The 13500-nt window shown below is 42.2% G+C and overlaps 1 protein-coding gene across 1 annotated transcript in view; it reads left to right on the top strand.

The window, feature by feature from the left end:
• Positions 1-793: 793 nt before the first annotated feature.
• The window catches only part of reln (reelin), a 103106-nt gene continuing 90399 nt past the window's right edge, over positions 794-13500 (top strand). Inside the window, exon 1 of the mRNA XM_080505483.1 lies at positions 794-1345. Coding sequence (XP_080361609.1) covers positions 1093-1345 — 253 coding nt within the window. The 5' untranslated portion in view covers positions 794-1092. The remainder of the gene's footprint in view (positions 1346-13500) is intronic.

Genomic DNA, 13500 nt, shown 5'->3' with positions numbered 1-13500 from the left:
GTGATCGGTTAATGCAAAACAGAGTTGTGGCGCGTGTTGCTTTCACAAGGGGAAAAAAGTTGGAAAATCTCGTGCAAAAGGAGATTCTGAGGGAAAACCCATGAAAAAATGCAAGAAGGAAGAGGAGGAAAAACAAATCTGAGCACTACTGAGGATGAGAGGAGGGAGACAGAGAGGTACGGGGTTGGAAAAACAGGAAAATCGAAAGACGGGAGGGGGACCCAGCAGCCGAGGGAGAGAAAGGGAAGGAGAGGAAAGTGAAGAGAGCTTAAGAGGGAGGGAGAAAGGAGGTGTGATAGTGGGTGGGAGAGGAGGAGACAGTCTGGCGGATGGGCAAAAAGACAAAGGAGAGAGAAGAGAGTGAAAGGGATCTGTCAGAGGACTGGTTAGGGATGAAGAAACTAACAGATGCATAGAGATAAGACAGGCAAAGTCTCAGGAGAGAGATACAAGAGTGCAATGTGGAGAAACACAGTGGTTTACTGAGAAGTAAAGAGAAGGAGATAAGAGAGGGTTGAGCCAGATTAAGGAAAAAGGCAGAGTGATAGACTGGCAGGGAAGAGGGAGGAGAGAAGAGCCGGATGAGAGAGAGAGAGAGGAGGGAGGCCGTCTTGTAGAGCGCACATAGCGCGTGTGGAGCTGGTGTTAGAGCGAAAGAGAGACAGAGAGAGAAAGGGAGGGAGGGTGGGAGGAGAGAGGGAAACAGAGGGAGGGGGTGAAGTATTTAAACGCTGGAGCAGGACAGCACAGGCGAAGCTCTGAACTCCCTGAGAGTGGAGGTAGGACAGGGAGAGGAGGCAGAGTAACAGTTCTCCTGACAGCCAAGCCCACACACACACATACACACACACACACACACACACACACACACATACACACATGCACACACACACACACACATACATACACACACTTCCATTACACACAGAGAAACACACACTTCCATGCACGCACTTTGGGACTTTTGACTGATCTGTGGACTCCACAGCCTGCCCTCTGGAGTTCTACCTGTGCCTGCCTCGCTCCTCCTCATCACTCTCTTCACCTTTGCCCCCACCTCCACTCCCTCAGCCCCTCGCCTGTTGAGGGCAGATGGCCATGGCGCGGGCCTCTCTCGGGGGTGCTTTCGTCTGTGCCCTGCTTGCCCTGGTGCTGGGGAGCAGCAACGTGGATTTCGGGGCTCCACCTGCGAGTTTCTACCCCCGTTTCAACCCATTCTTCTTCCTGTGCACCCATCACGGAGAATTGGAGGGAGCCGGGGTGACAGAAGGTGGGGGAGAGGTGCTGCTCACCCTCCAGATTACGGGCAACCCCACTACCTACAGCCCTGGACAGGAGTACCAAGGTGAGCACACCTTTAATGGTGTCCTCTTCTTATTTTTTTGTACATAAAAGATCATTTTTGTTGCATGAAAAATAAACACAATGTGAGTCAATTCATCAACTTAACTATTGATCATTGAAAAAAGCGAATGTTTTTAAATGCTTTTATTGTAAATTAATTTTCAAGTGATTTTGTATAATTTTCAAAGTAGTTCTTCTTGTGTAAATACAATCACGTTGAAATTCTCACTGTTTTGGTTAAGATGGGTAAAAGTTTTAACATTTCACATTTCGATATGAAAACAGCCTCATAAATGAGAGCTATTCGAATTAAGCGCGACAAACTCTACACGTTCATCCTGGTGTTTCACTTCACACAGGAGTTACTGCTGCGGCGTGTGGACATGGGACTGTACAGCTTAAATGGACTGTTGATGGAAACCAGAATTTATGTAACTGTAATAAGTAGTGATGCTGAGTGGGACTCTTCTGATCCTGATGCTCCATGTGTAGGTGGCTTCTCCACAGGACTAACAGCGCGATCCCTTCAACTGAATGAGAGAGGGAGAGAGAGAGAGAGAGACAGAGAGAGAGAGAGAGAGATGGACAAATAGCGCACCAGAGAAAGAAACACTAACTGATAGAAATAAAGAGGAAGCAAACGCTAAACTGTGTTCAGACATGGGTTCCCTTTCCCGCACTGATGTGCTGGCACCTGGTCCTGGTAAAGTGATCCCCTCTGACCTCCCAGACTGTGCTTACTCACTCTCACTGCTCAAACACTGTAACACTGAGGACAGTGACCCAAACAGGCCATTGCGGACCGACTGAGGTCATATTCCCATGCTGCTGTACTCTTCAAAACATATCTATGCACATTATGTTTTAGCCATTCGATCTCTCTCCCTAAATACACATTATCTATGTTCTTTACTTATTCTGTTGTTGTTATTATTACCCTGCATTTAATTTCATATTGCAAATAAACAGTTGGATTTCAGAAAGGATACTTGTAGCATAGTTTCAATAATTATATCCAGGGTAAGAGACTGCTGAGAAAACAGTGGAGGAAAGGATCACCATTATCCTCTGTTTGAAAATAACAGCCCGGATCAACCCTTCAGTCAAGCACCTTTTAACTGGGGCCGGGCTTGTCGAGAGAGCGGGTGGGGAGAGATTTGAATAACTAGCTGGTGGATGGGAGGGATAGAGTGCATAGAGAGGTTTAAATAATTAGCATTAGAAATGTGGTGGACTAGGAGGAGGGAGAGATTTAAATAGGGCCACGGCTGGGATCGGATGGAGTAGGGGGAGATTTAAATGACGATGAGAGGATTGAGCAGATAAGATACCAGCAGCAGAGCTTGCACACACACACACACACAAAAAATGACAGGGTTCCAATCTGCTCATTTTCTTCTTTCCATGTTTTGGCATAAGACGACAGGTCATTGTTAGATTTCTGGGGTTTTGATTGACCGTGCAGAGTATTGGAAGGATACACGGCATGTGAGCAAGTGAACTGCTGCGAGCTGCATGTACTTAGTTGTGCAATGAAGAGCAATCCTTGTCCCTTTTCCACCTCTCATCCTGTCAAACCTTGATGGTTACATCCATTCTTACATGTGCTTACCACAGCCATGGCCAGCCTCCTTGTGGTGGCAGGAATTATGTTGTAAGATGGCCACATACCCAGGAGTTGGACTGAGGGTCGGCATTCATGTGTACGCTCTGCTGAAAGCAAAATGACAGGAAAAAAATAGATGAAAGAAAATAAATTATATGTTCTGGTGGTTGTGATGGAATAGGCAGTGTTGTATTCATCCTTTACCTTTTTTTTTTTTTTTTGCTTCATCCCAATTGTTTTTTCCCCCCCTCAGTGCTTTTTATGTGCTCTATGAGTCTTAGTTTTGGATTACATTTGGTTTAATCTTCTAAAAGCAAATATGTGATATAACCACTGAAAGAGCGGTCGGTGGAAATGGGGGTGGAGAGCATTCGAGATTCTGGTTGTATGGTTGTTGAAAGGCTATAGAAAAGAAATCTGAAGAAAGACTGTGAAGGAGAAATGTTGTTAGCGGAGAGGGGGAAAGTTCGTGAAAAAGGACAGATGACCCCTCATAAAAGAGACAGGAGGGGAGAGTCTCAAATATCCACCTCAGCGTTTGGTGGAGAGCGAGAAGGTTCTGTGTGGACGGAGAGTAATTGGGTTTCTGACCTGACCTCCCTGCCTCTTGCTTCTCTGTTGCTTTTGAGTGATAAGACCATGTGTGGGCTGCGTACGCCGTACGTGTGTGTGTGTTGTCAACAAGATTACTGCGTTTAGTTATCAAATAGAAGTGACCAAGAGAGGCCACGATGCTTGCTGTGAGATGTTTGTGAGGGCGGATGTGTTGGCAGAGTCGGAGTGGACATAATCAAATCTGTAAAGACGCTCTGAACCGCCGGGAAAAAGAAGAGGGAGAAATGAAAAGATCTGTGGAGATTTGTGTGCTTGCCTTCAGACGGAAGGGTCACTTCTTATACCAGACGAATGGAAACCAAGTGTCATTCACACACACATACTGCCCACATAGAGCCTTATCTTTCAGAGGAAAGACAGAAGCAAAAGGAGGTAAGGTCACTCTGGGATTTGAGTCTGTCCTCTAAATAATCAAACGACCCTTTTGAACCACTTTTGCTACACTCAGGAGAAGCTCTTTATTTCAGTAATGTTAAAGCACTTTTTCATTTTGTGTCTGGCCTCTTTTAACGCTGCTGGGGGAATGTGAGATGTTCTCCATGAAGCAACCACATGTTTATAAGAGGCAACGTCGGAATACAAAATCCAGATCCGAGTGTCTAAACACAGTTATTCGTGCGGTGCATTTTTCATTTTCTGTTGTTTCTTGTCCACTTGCTTTGGAAAACGGAGGGAAAAAAAGAAATGACAAAGCAGTAGGAAGGCATGGAAGAGAAAAAAAAAAGGTTTTAGTATCAGAGATCATGGCCTTCGAAGTAAAACGTCAGATTAAAATCAATACGAGTGGGACATCATTTCACTGTACTGAGCAGTCTGAAATTCTTTATTAGACAGAGCAATGCGATAGATGAGTGAGGGAGTTGTTAGCAGAGCAGTGTCCTCTAAAAGTCAGTGCTGAATAATCACAAAAAACGAGACTGAGCTTTTGTGCAGCATCAGTTTTATGATTAAAACAAACTACATGTATTCACCAAACTATATGATGGTATAATGTGTACTTTTGTGAATGTTTCCATATGGAGGGTAACTGAACTATATTTCAATTCCCTCTTTCCAGTTACGGTTCCATTTACAGTTGTACAGTTCTCTTGAAATATGTTTTGGGTTCACCTTTATATTCCTGTAATTGCTGACAAGATGTTGCATGTGTGCAATTCATAAACACAACTCTGATCTACTTTAAACTTCAAAAACAACCAAAAAACAGATATAATCAGTCACTACTGAAAATTGTCTAATGTACCAGATACAATTCAACAGATTCCCAGTTATGTCACAAACACACGGTACTATTCAAAGGTCAGATATCCAAAGGTACAAGTAAAAAAAAAAAAAAAAATGAAACAATGCCATGAAGAAAAAATTAATCAAAAGGAATAAGAGGGTTAAATCCATAAAGATCAGTTACAAATGTTAATAAAAACATGAAATTATGTTTTGCATGGATTTTATAATTACATTGCTTGCAGGCTAATTACGACCACACAGAATATGTCATTGCGACATTGATAAACATAAGTTGTCATTTCGGCAATTAATTTCTCTGTTCATACACCCTAGCAAATTTCTGAATATATTTATTAGTAAATGAAGTGATTTCATTGTAGAATTTTTTTAAAGACATCAAGTCAAACTACATTACCCAAGCTTTGTGCCTAATGTAGCCTAAAATGAGCTTTTTTTGTTTGATATTTTTACATTTTAAAAGTATTATAAATTGTGCTTAATAATCAAGATTATCTCACTGAATGTCACTAATTTTAATTGACTCTAAAATAATTTCTTCCTTCCATCCTCTACTGGAAAACATTTGAAAATCTACTCATGCTTTACCGACAACACCATATTCAAGGTTTTTACACAGATTAATCACTGAGTTGCAGCGGATTAATTTTAATTAATGACGATGAAATATAATTTATTTCTAATCTATATCAATCCTGTTTTATATTTCATGAGCAAACAGACTCAAGAAAGAAAGGGATATGTATGTCCTGACCATGTTCTTTCAACTCATTTAACAGTTCATTTTAACAAACTACTCAAAAATGTATGCGACTGAGAACAGTCAGCAGGATCCCTGACTAACATGTGTTTCAAGTTCATGTATTTTAAGTTGAAAGTGCTTTGGTGAAAAGAAAACTCCATCCTGCAGAGTGTGCATAATATTTTGTCGTCAACTGTTCTGTCTTGGGGTTTTTTGTACTCAATTTTCTCATTGAGGGGGCCAACGTGTTTGTTTACCATCTTCCATATTGAGTTGGCTCTGTTACTACCGGCTCAAGTGCTCATTTGCACTTGCGTGGCTTCCGCAATGGCAAGTCTACTCTGACATAATGCTTGAAATGCATTGCCAGAAACATTTGAGGTATTTTTGATTATTCTGAGTTAATTGAGTTAAATATTTTTAAGCAGATTAAGCAGATTGAGGCATCACTTTTGACAACCCTAATTTTTTACATCTTATGGAACACCAAAACAATTTAGTGAGATTCAGTGTTGTAAACCTCCAAGAGTCCACCAATAGCACACACAGCAGCAGTACGTAGGGCACATCAATTATTTGAAAGAAGAAACTGAAATGCCCATTGCCAATCTGTTAATATCTTGGACGGCAGCGACTGAACCATAGACCTTTTCAGGCGCAAAAGATTGAGGAGGCTGGGGAAACAACCAACATTTCAAGGAGATTTGGATGTTGCTACTAAATGACACTCTTAATGGGAACTTGGAGATAAATCTATCCCAACAAAATATCATAGACTCATCCTGTGATAGCCTATCAGATTAGTGTTCTGAATTACTCCAGCAGCAGAAACCAGAAATAACTTTTTGTGCCTTGCAAAGTGAAAGAGGCCATTATCTATTTGCTGAGTTGATTATTTGCCATGGTTGGGGGAATGTGTGCCGTTGACTGATGTCTGTAGAGCCACGAGCCAGTCTCGTTGTAGTGAAGGTCACACACACGCACACACACACACACACACACACACACACACACACACACACACACACACACACACACACACACACACACGGCTGCAGGAAAGCAGGTAATATGTGACCATTCACCAGATTGTGATAAAATGAAACTCAATTTATGTGTACATAAATGGTCACCTGCTGCCTGTACATTGAATGCCAAAATGGCATCAATCTGCTGTGATCTGCAGCAGCCATTCGGATGTCACCATCACCTTCTGGAGCACTTAACCTCCAACTGAACAGCTGAGCGTGACCTCTGACCACTTTGTGTCACTGCTGCATTGTTTCGAGGTCTGTTTCTGAACAGATTAGATTTGGTTGCTGTACCTATATTTTCTGTCTACCTTAGGCTTTCTCGCCACCATTGTAGCATTTTATATTTATCTATTCAAAAGATCAGAAAAAGCCGAAGTGTTTCTTACGCTGCACTAGGCATTGGTCAGTGAACCATCAAAAAGGCTGCCCTACTTTTACTCCAAGACAACCAGTTTAGGGGAGCAAGGCCACTGAAAATGTAGTCAAGACTGAGGGGAGACTTTAGGGGCGAGGGGCTAATGGTTTAATCGGGCTCTCCTGTGACTATAAGAAAAGCAACATACAGACAACACAAGCACTTTCAAGTGGTTCGAACCCGTGCATTCATTAGCTTCCCAGCCCCTCAGCCTCTCTGCCTCCTGCTGCTTTGTCTGAATGGGTCACTTCACTGAGTGGGGAGAAGTGTGTCAAATGTATTACTGTTTGTATGGACTGGCTGGGTGTGTTTGGGTGTTCCATCTCTGTGGACACTGAATGATGAACCATTTAACAACCATTGTATTCTCCTGGATATGCCCGTTTCCTTTATATCACGGAGCAGATGGGCGAGAAATGAGAATGGATATTCATTGGGAATCTTTCCTTTGTCACACATGCACACTTGGCCATGCGCAGAGCACTCAGCTCTTAGTGGGTGATCCATCATGACATAGAGACAGGTCAGATGTTCCGCTGGCTAAACACAAATGTCCCGATCGGCGAGCTATTGCAAATCTTTGTGTTGACGTTACAACAGCACATGACATGATAACTCGAACAGAAGTTTGGTTTTTATCGCCTTTCAGGTGCTGATTGGCAGTGTCAGTATGCTTTCCACATCAGCAAGCTTGAGCCTATATTATAAACTGTACAAGCCTCTGTGAATGTGATGATGCATTCACAAGCTTGCTGTGGCAGACACGCTTCTCTGTCTGTGCTTCTCTCTATGTTCTCATAAAGTGGCCGAGGATCAGCAGCAGCAGTGGATTCCAGCCCCTGAAAGCAGAGACGGCTCAGATGCCATCTATATGCTGCAATTCTGGAAAATTGATTTACTGCATGAGAGCACGCTGAATCTTCTTAGATAACGGTTGTTGTTAGTCTTTGCCCGGATGGTGCCAGAATGATGCCAGCATGGTGCCAGGTGTGGTAGAAAGACCTACAAATGAAGGCAGCAAGTGGGGCCCCGCCAGGCAGAGGTGTGTGTGTGTGTGTGTGTGTGTGTGTGTGTGTGTGTGTGTGTGTGTGTGTGTGGTGTGTGTGTGTGTGTGTGTGTGTGTGTGTGTGTGTGCGTGCGTGCGTGCGTGCGTGCGTGCGTGCGTGCGTGTGCCTGTGCCAGTCTTATCAGGAGAAAGCGGCACATAGCTGCTCTACTTTTTATTTTCAATTTCTTCAGTGGGTTCATTTTCCAGCCAAAACAAGAAAGCTCTCAACAAGCAAATGTGAGTTGTGTTTTCAGTAACTTTCATGAGTGGGCAGATGAGTGGCTGTAAGTATTTTCAGGATGTTCGAGTGTGCGCTTGTCTGTTGGGGGTTTGCCTGATTTGTAGTGCCTCTCCGTTGATAATACAAGCTGTGTTGTGCCGAAGCTGGGCTCCCACAGTGTGTGCTGGCTTGCTGCTTTCCCCTGGTGTCCCTGTCTGATGTGTGGAGGTTTACATTTATAAAAATAAAAAATAAAAAATATTCTGCTCCTGGCAATGTATGAACCTCCTCCAATAAAATGTTTTTTAAATGTGTTTGAAGCACAGAGCATTTGGTAGCATTCTTATTTTTTTCTTTTAAAACCATGCAAATGTGAACACAATATGTTCGGATTTTTTTAAAATTACAAAAAAATTATAAATTGTATTTACATATGAATTACATTTAAAGAAGTCAATGTTCATAAAGCATCTAAATAATCGTATTGTGTGTAATATCAGGTAGGCAATAATAATTAATAGCTTAATAGTTGATATGAAATAAATGTAACAAATGATGCCCTTCAGGACATGAACATGAAATAATAGAATTTTAAGTATGTTGGGTTCAGTGGAGTCCTGAGGAAATAAACGCCACGGCCTCATGTGGTTCTTTAGTTTGCCCTGGACCGGCCTTCAAGCAAGAAATAATAAATGTAATTAATATTAGTGCACCTGATACTTTCAATACATTTACCTTGCTTACATTCCAAAGGTGTCACTTTCATTTTCTTCAACTTGTGGGTGGCTTTTTTTTCAATGAGTGCGCTAGTAGAGCTAAAATCCATCACCTGGCCAAAATGTTTGCTCATCGTAAAGAAAAGGGAAGACACTGAAATGAAGACCAGAAGGTAGTTCTTAATGAAACATGCGTCCACTTACTTTAACAAAAACTGAAATCAAATACAAAGACGTGTCTACTTTGTATAGTATAGATCACACAGGGAAATACAACTATGTGACTGATGTGGTGCAGAAACAAAAGCTTGGAAATATGTAATGTACTGCTGTTTAAAAATACATTTAGTAATACTGTGCAATAAAAAAAAAAAAAAAAAAGGCAACCTATGGCTCAGATCCTCACAGTCCTAGTTTTCTATCTTTAGTGACATGAAGGGATGATGTGTCACACTGCAACAAACTAAATACCACTCTCCTCATTCTTCCCCTGAAATGACAAAGAAAATAACAACAATCATCTTAAGGCAATATTTGAAATATTCATGAAGGTAAAGAAAAAAACAAAAAAACAATGTGGCCAAACATGGTAGGATCTCTGAAGCTGCTCCTTACGTAGACGGGAATGGCTCATCCTGAGAAAACACGGGGGTTCTGTTCTGGTGAATCTAATCCAATGGTAATGGTTTTAATTACTTTTTGATATTTAAACTTAAAGATAAAATGAAATATGAATAATGGACCCATAATCACTCAACATGTGCAGCAGCACCATGTAAGGTATGTTTCAATAAACTTAATCACAAAAAAGTGATCTGACTTTGTTCACCAAGAAACTTCCTCTGCCGCGACTCCACTAACCTGTGCAGTGAGCATTCACAAATTGTGGCTGAGTTATTGTGGACATTTGGTTTTACACTAACCCAGACAGCATAGAGTTGCTCCACTCAAATCCTGGGTGGAGCACCTGGTCTGGAAAACATATGTTAAAAAAAAAAGGGCAACGAAATATTTACACATAGAGCAGTAGGTTTTTATGAGAAACTTGGTCACAAATTCAACAAACATGAATTTGTGGCCAAATAGTTGGTCGTTCATATGGAGAATGTGGACGAACAGAGCAGTCTGTATGTGAGCTATTTATTGACTGAACCATGAACTCTGAAGTGTACAGAGGACTTTAGGAGACAAACCTAAATAAACCAGCCAAGAAGTCAATCTTTGTACAGGATAATACCATGTCGCTTTGGAAAAATATTCTGCCCAGAGGAAAAATATATTTCTCTGTTGATGTTCAAAAAGTAATGAACTGAGAGTTGAAACGTGGGTGAAACATGGAGTTTCACAGCTGTAACAAAACTGGTTAGCACATTCAGCTTTATAAATTACAATTGCTATAAATGCTTAATTGCTGTCACTGTCTTCGGTGAAGCCTCCACTGGGAAGCCAAACCATTTTTATTTGTCCTCATGTATGTCTTTGTGGAACATCCTTCAGGATGGTAACGCTGCAATTTGCTTTTGACAGTCGATCTAATTCTAATCATGGATTTTTAACTAAGGCTTAATATTATAGATACTTTTCTTGGGAAACCACATCTGATAGTTACCCCTGTAAAACAGAGAGAAATTGAGCTGCAGCACAGAGAGCCCACACACAACACCGTCTGAACCCTAAGGGTGGGAAGATGAATATCAACTGCGCAGTATTTACTGCTGCAGGTTTTCAAATTAAAAACCCAGGGGATGCTCCCTCCTACAATATATCTAAATAATTATTCATTGCTACATTATGGTTTTTCTCTGTTGTCTGCCTCTTTGATGTTTACTTTGCAGTTACAAACAAGTTAAAATGTAATTTGGTAGTTTTTGTTCTTAGACAGCTCTGATAACTGGTTTGAACTTGACATTAAGAGCTTGCTGTCTCAATGCAATCTCATGCTAATGTTCTCAAACCAGTCCGCCATATAACAATGGCGTAGTGTTTATTTTCCTTTAGGAGCACCAAGTGGCTCCCAGCCAGCCTTTGACAACTGATGGTTCCCTCTGTTGTTCTCCGGGGTGGGTTCCTAACCATGGTTGATTGGCATGTCAGTTTTGCCGATGGTCCCTTCCTCTCAGAGAATGGAGCTCCTGTTGGAGGATTGTATACCTCCTCCTCCCTTTTCCCCTCCTCTTGCTCTAGATCCTCCTCCTGGCAGCTTCCTTGAGAGAACCGTAATCCCTGCTTGGGGGGCAGTGTGTCGTCTGTGCTGATAGCATTCAGAGGGACTTGTAGCGCTCCAATGGACCCACTACAGAGGAGGCGGCATGGTGCAACTGGCTGGGTGCTGGGCACACAGCGCGTGGCACAGGCGGATTAGCCCCCTCCCCAATTCAGCACCAGCCCCCTTCAAACGGCCAGGCCCACTCTGCCCAGAAAGACACAGCGGGCTGGCAGAAGCAGATTACACATTGATGCTCATGCACAGGCTCACACATATTTCTCCCCTGAAAATACTTCACTCCCCATGCTGTTGCCCACATGTCAGACCTCCGGCCCCCACAGGTCCATGTGTCATCAGTGACCTTTGACTCAGGATTGAAACCTGCACTGAGATTCTCTCTGTAAACCACAAACACGATCAGCTGCCTACCTCAGTGATCTCGAAATACGTCGGACAGCCGGTCATTACTGATAAAAAATGCCCTTGGTCCAGTTAATATCCTCTTAAAACCGGTCTCATGTCCACATTTTTCATTTATCACTCTAAGGGCTCAACATTAAGGTTTGTCTAAACGTCCGGGGCTGGTCAAAGCTTTGCTCGGGGAAGTGAATCATCTACCCACCTTGCCGGAAAGGGCTAGTGGGTTTTTTTCCAATCCAACCGACTGATATTTCAGATCCATGAAGCCGCGTCTGTGCTTCACTGTCTGCTGAAATTACTCCACAAGTGTGCCACTGCTCTGCAAAATGTGGAATGGATTTCCTGAATGGAGGCGGGACTCAATAATGAGTAATGAGTCAGGAAATCCATTCCACAGATTGCAGCCAGCAAGGAGGCTATGGGAGTAGCATTGCAGCTATCCACCTTTTCATGACAACATGTCCACTGTTAGGATGTATTTTACGCTCAAAACGCTGTTTGCAAATGTTTGCAAAGCCATTGTACATCGAGGCACTCTGCCGCCAGACGTAACTATTTCAAAATGCCAGCTTGCCGAGGAGAACGGCCCTCCGTGAAGCTGCGTCATACTCCACACTAAACTCCCTGAAAATAGTCCCAATCATTCGTGTTGCATTAGTGCTGGAAAAATTGCTGTTTGTGCTGCGTTGCTCAATAATTTCCCCAGGAATTAATTAAGTGATTCTGAGGTTTTAAAGAAATAACAAATTTATTATAAGATGATGTCATCATGTATAGTTTGTACTGTTTCCTTTTCTGACCTTATACTAACTAACCTCAAGTTGCATTTTGAGCGAATATATGCATACATTCTTACATTTCATGCTTTCCTGTGGACACGAGCTTATTACAGCCTCATATCAAATTTAATATTTCATTAAACTTTACTTCAGTCCAGTAAAAACTACATTATTGTATAGTGGTATACTTAAACTCTTAATTAAATGCACTTGTATATGTATATGGGATCCTTTTTTAGTTTCTTTAGATTTATGTGAGTCACATGAAAGTACTTGCTAGTTGCAGTGTTTGCAGACATGATCGAAGCCACCTAAGTGTAAGCAAGTTACAATTGAAGTAATGTAATGATTCTGAAAAATACTGCAATGTTTTGGGGATTGACACAGATTTGCAGAAGTGCAGACACTGATTAAACTTGGATGTAGGTTTTTGGTTAGAAACACCCCCAAGATCCATCTACGGTTGGTGCAGTAGACACCCAATTGTCTCAATATAGACTTGACAGTGTTCTTCTCAATGACACAACACATCTGCTTATCTGCTGTATGTCATGACAGCAGAGGATACAGTGATAGAGTAATTGAACCATCTCCGCTATCGAGTGAGAGCAGGGGTCTGAGGTAGAGGTTAAGACCTAAAAGAGGCGGGGACGCATGAGGGGAGATGGAGAGAGCGTGACAGTGTTAATTACAGCAATGAGTGCATTCTTACGAAGCTGTGCTTGTGTGATTAAGACTAGATGTCAAGGGAAGCGATCCCCATTGATCCACTGCCAGTCGAGACCATCTTGTCTTTCATTACGGCAACCAGCTTGTTAATTAAAAATCAATCTTTCCCCTTTGCTCCATGCAGGCCCCCTCCCTACCACCATACCACTCTGCCTCCACCAAATATTCCTACCCAAAGCTACGAAGGCGTGTCAGACTTTGACTGATGTCAGTACTTTTTTTTTTTTTCAGTTAGCTGGCCATAATCTGTAACATTCACGCCAAGAAAAGAGCAGGGAGCGGAGAGCAAAACAGGCAGGCACTTCCTTCCAGCTCCCTGGATGCCTTTCAGTCCTTTCAATTGGGTTTGCCAAACAGAGTTCAAATTTATTGCTCAATAAC

This window comes from Blennius ocellaris (assembly GCF_963422515.1).
Source record: "Blennius ocellaris genome assembly, chromosome: 11".
NCBI lineage: Eukaryota > Metazoa > Chordata > Actinopteri > Blenniiformes > Blenniidae > Blennius > Blennius ocellaris.
Note: the sequence above shows the minus strand (reverse complement) of the source record. Positions and strands in the feature narration are given on the sequence as shown.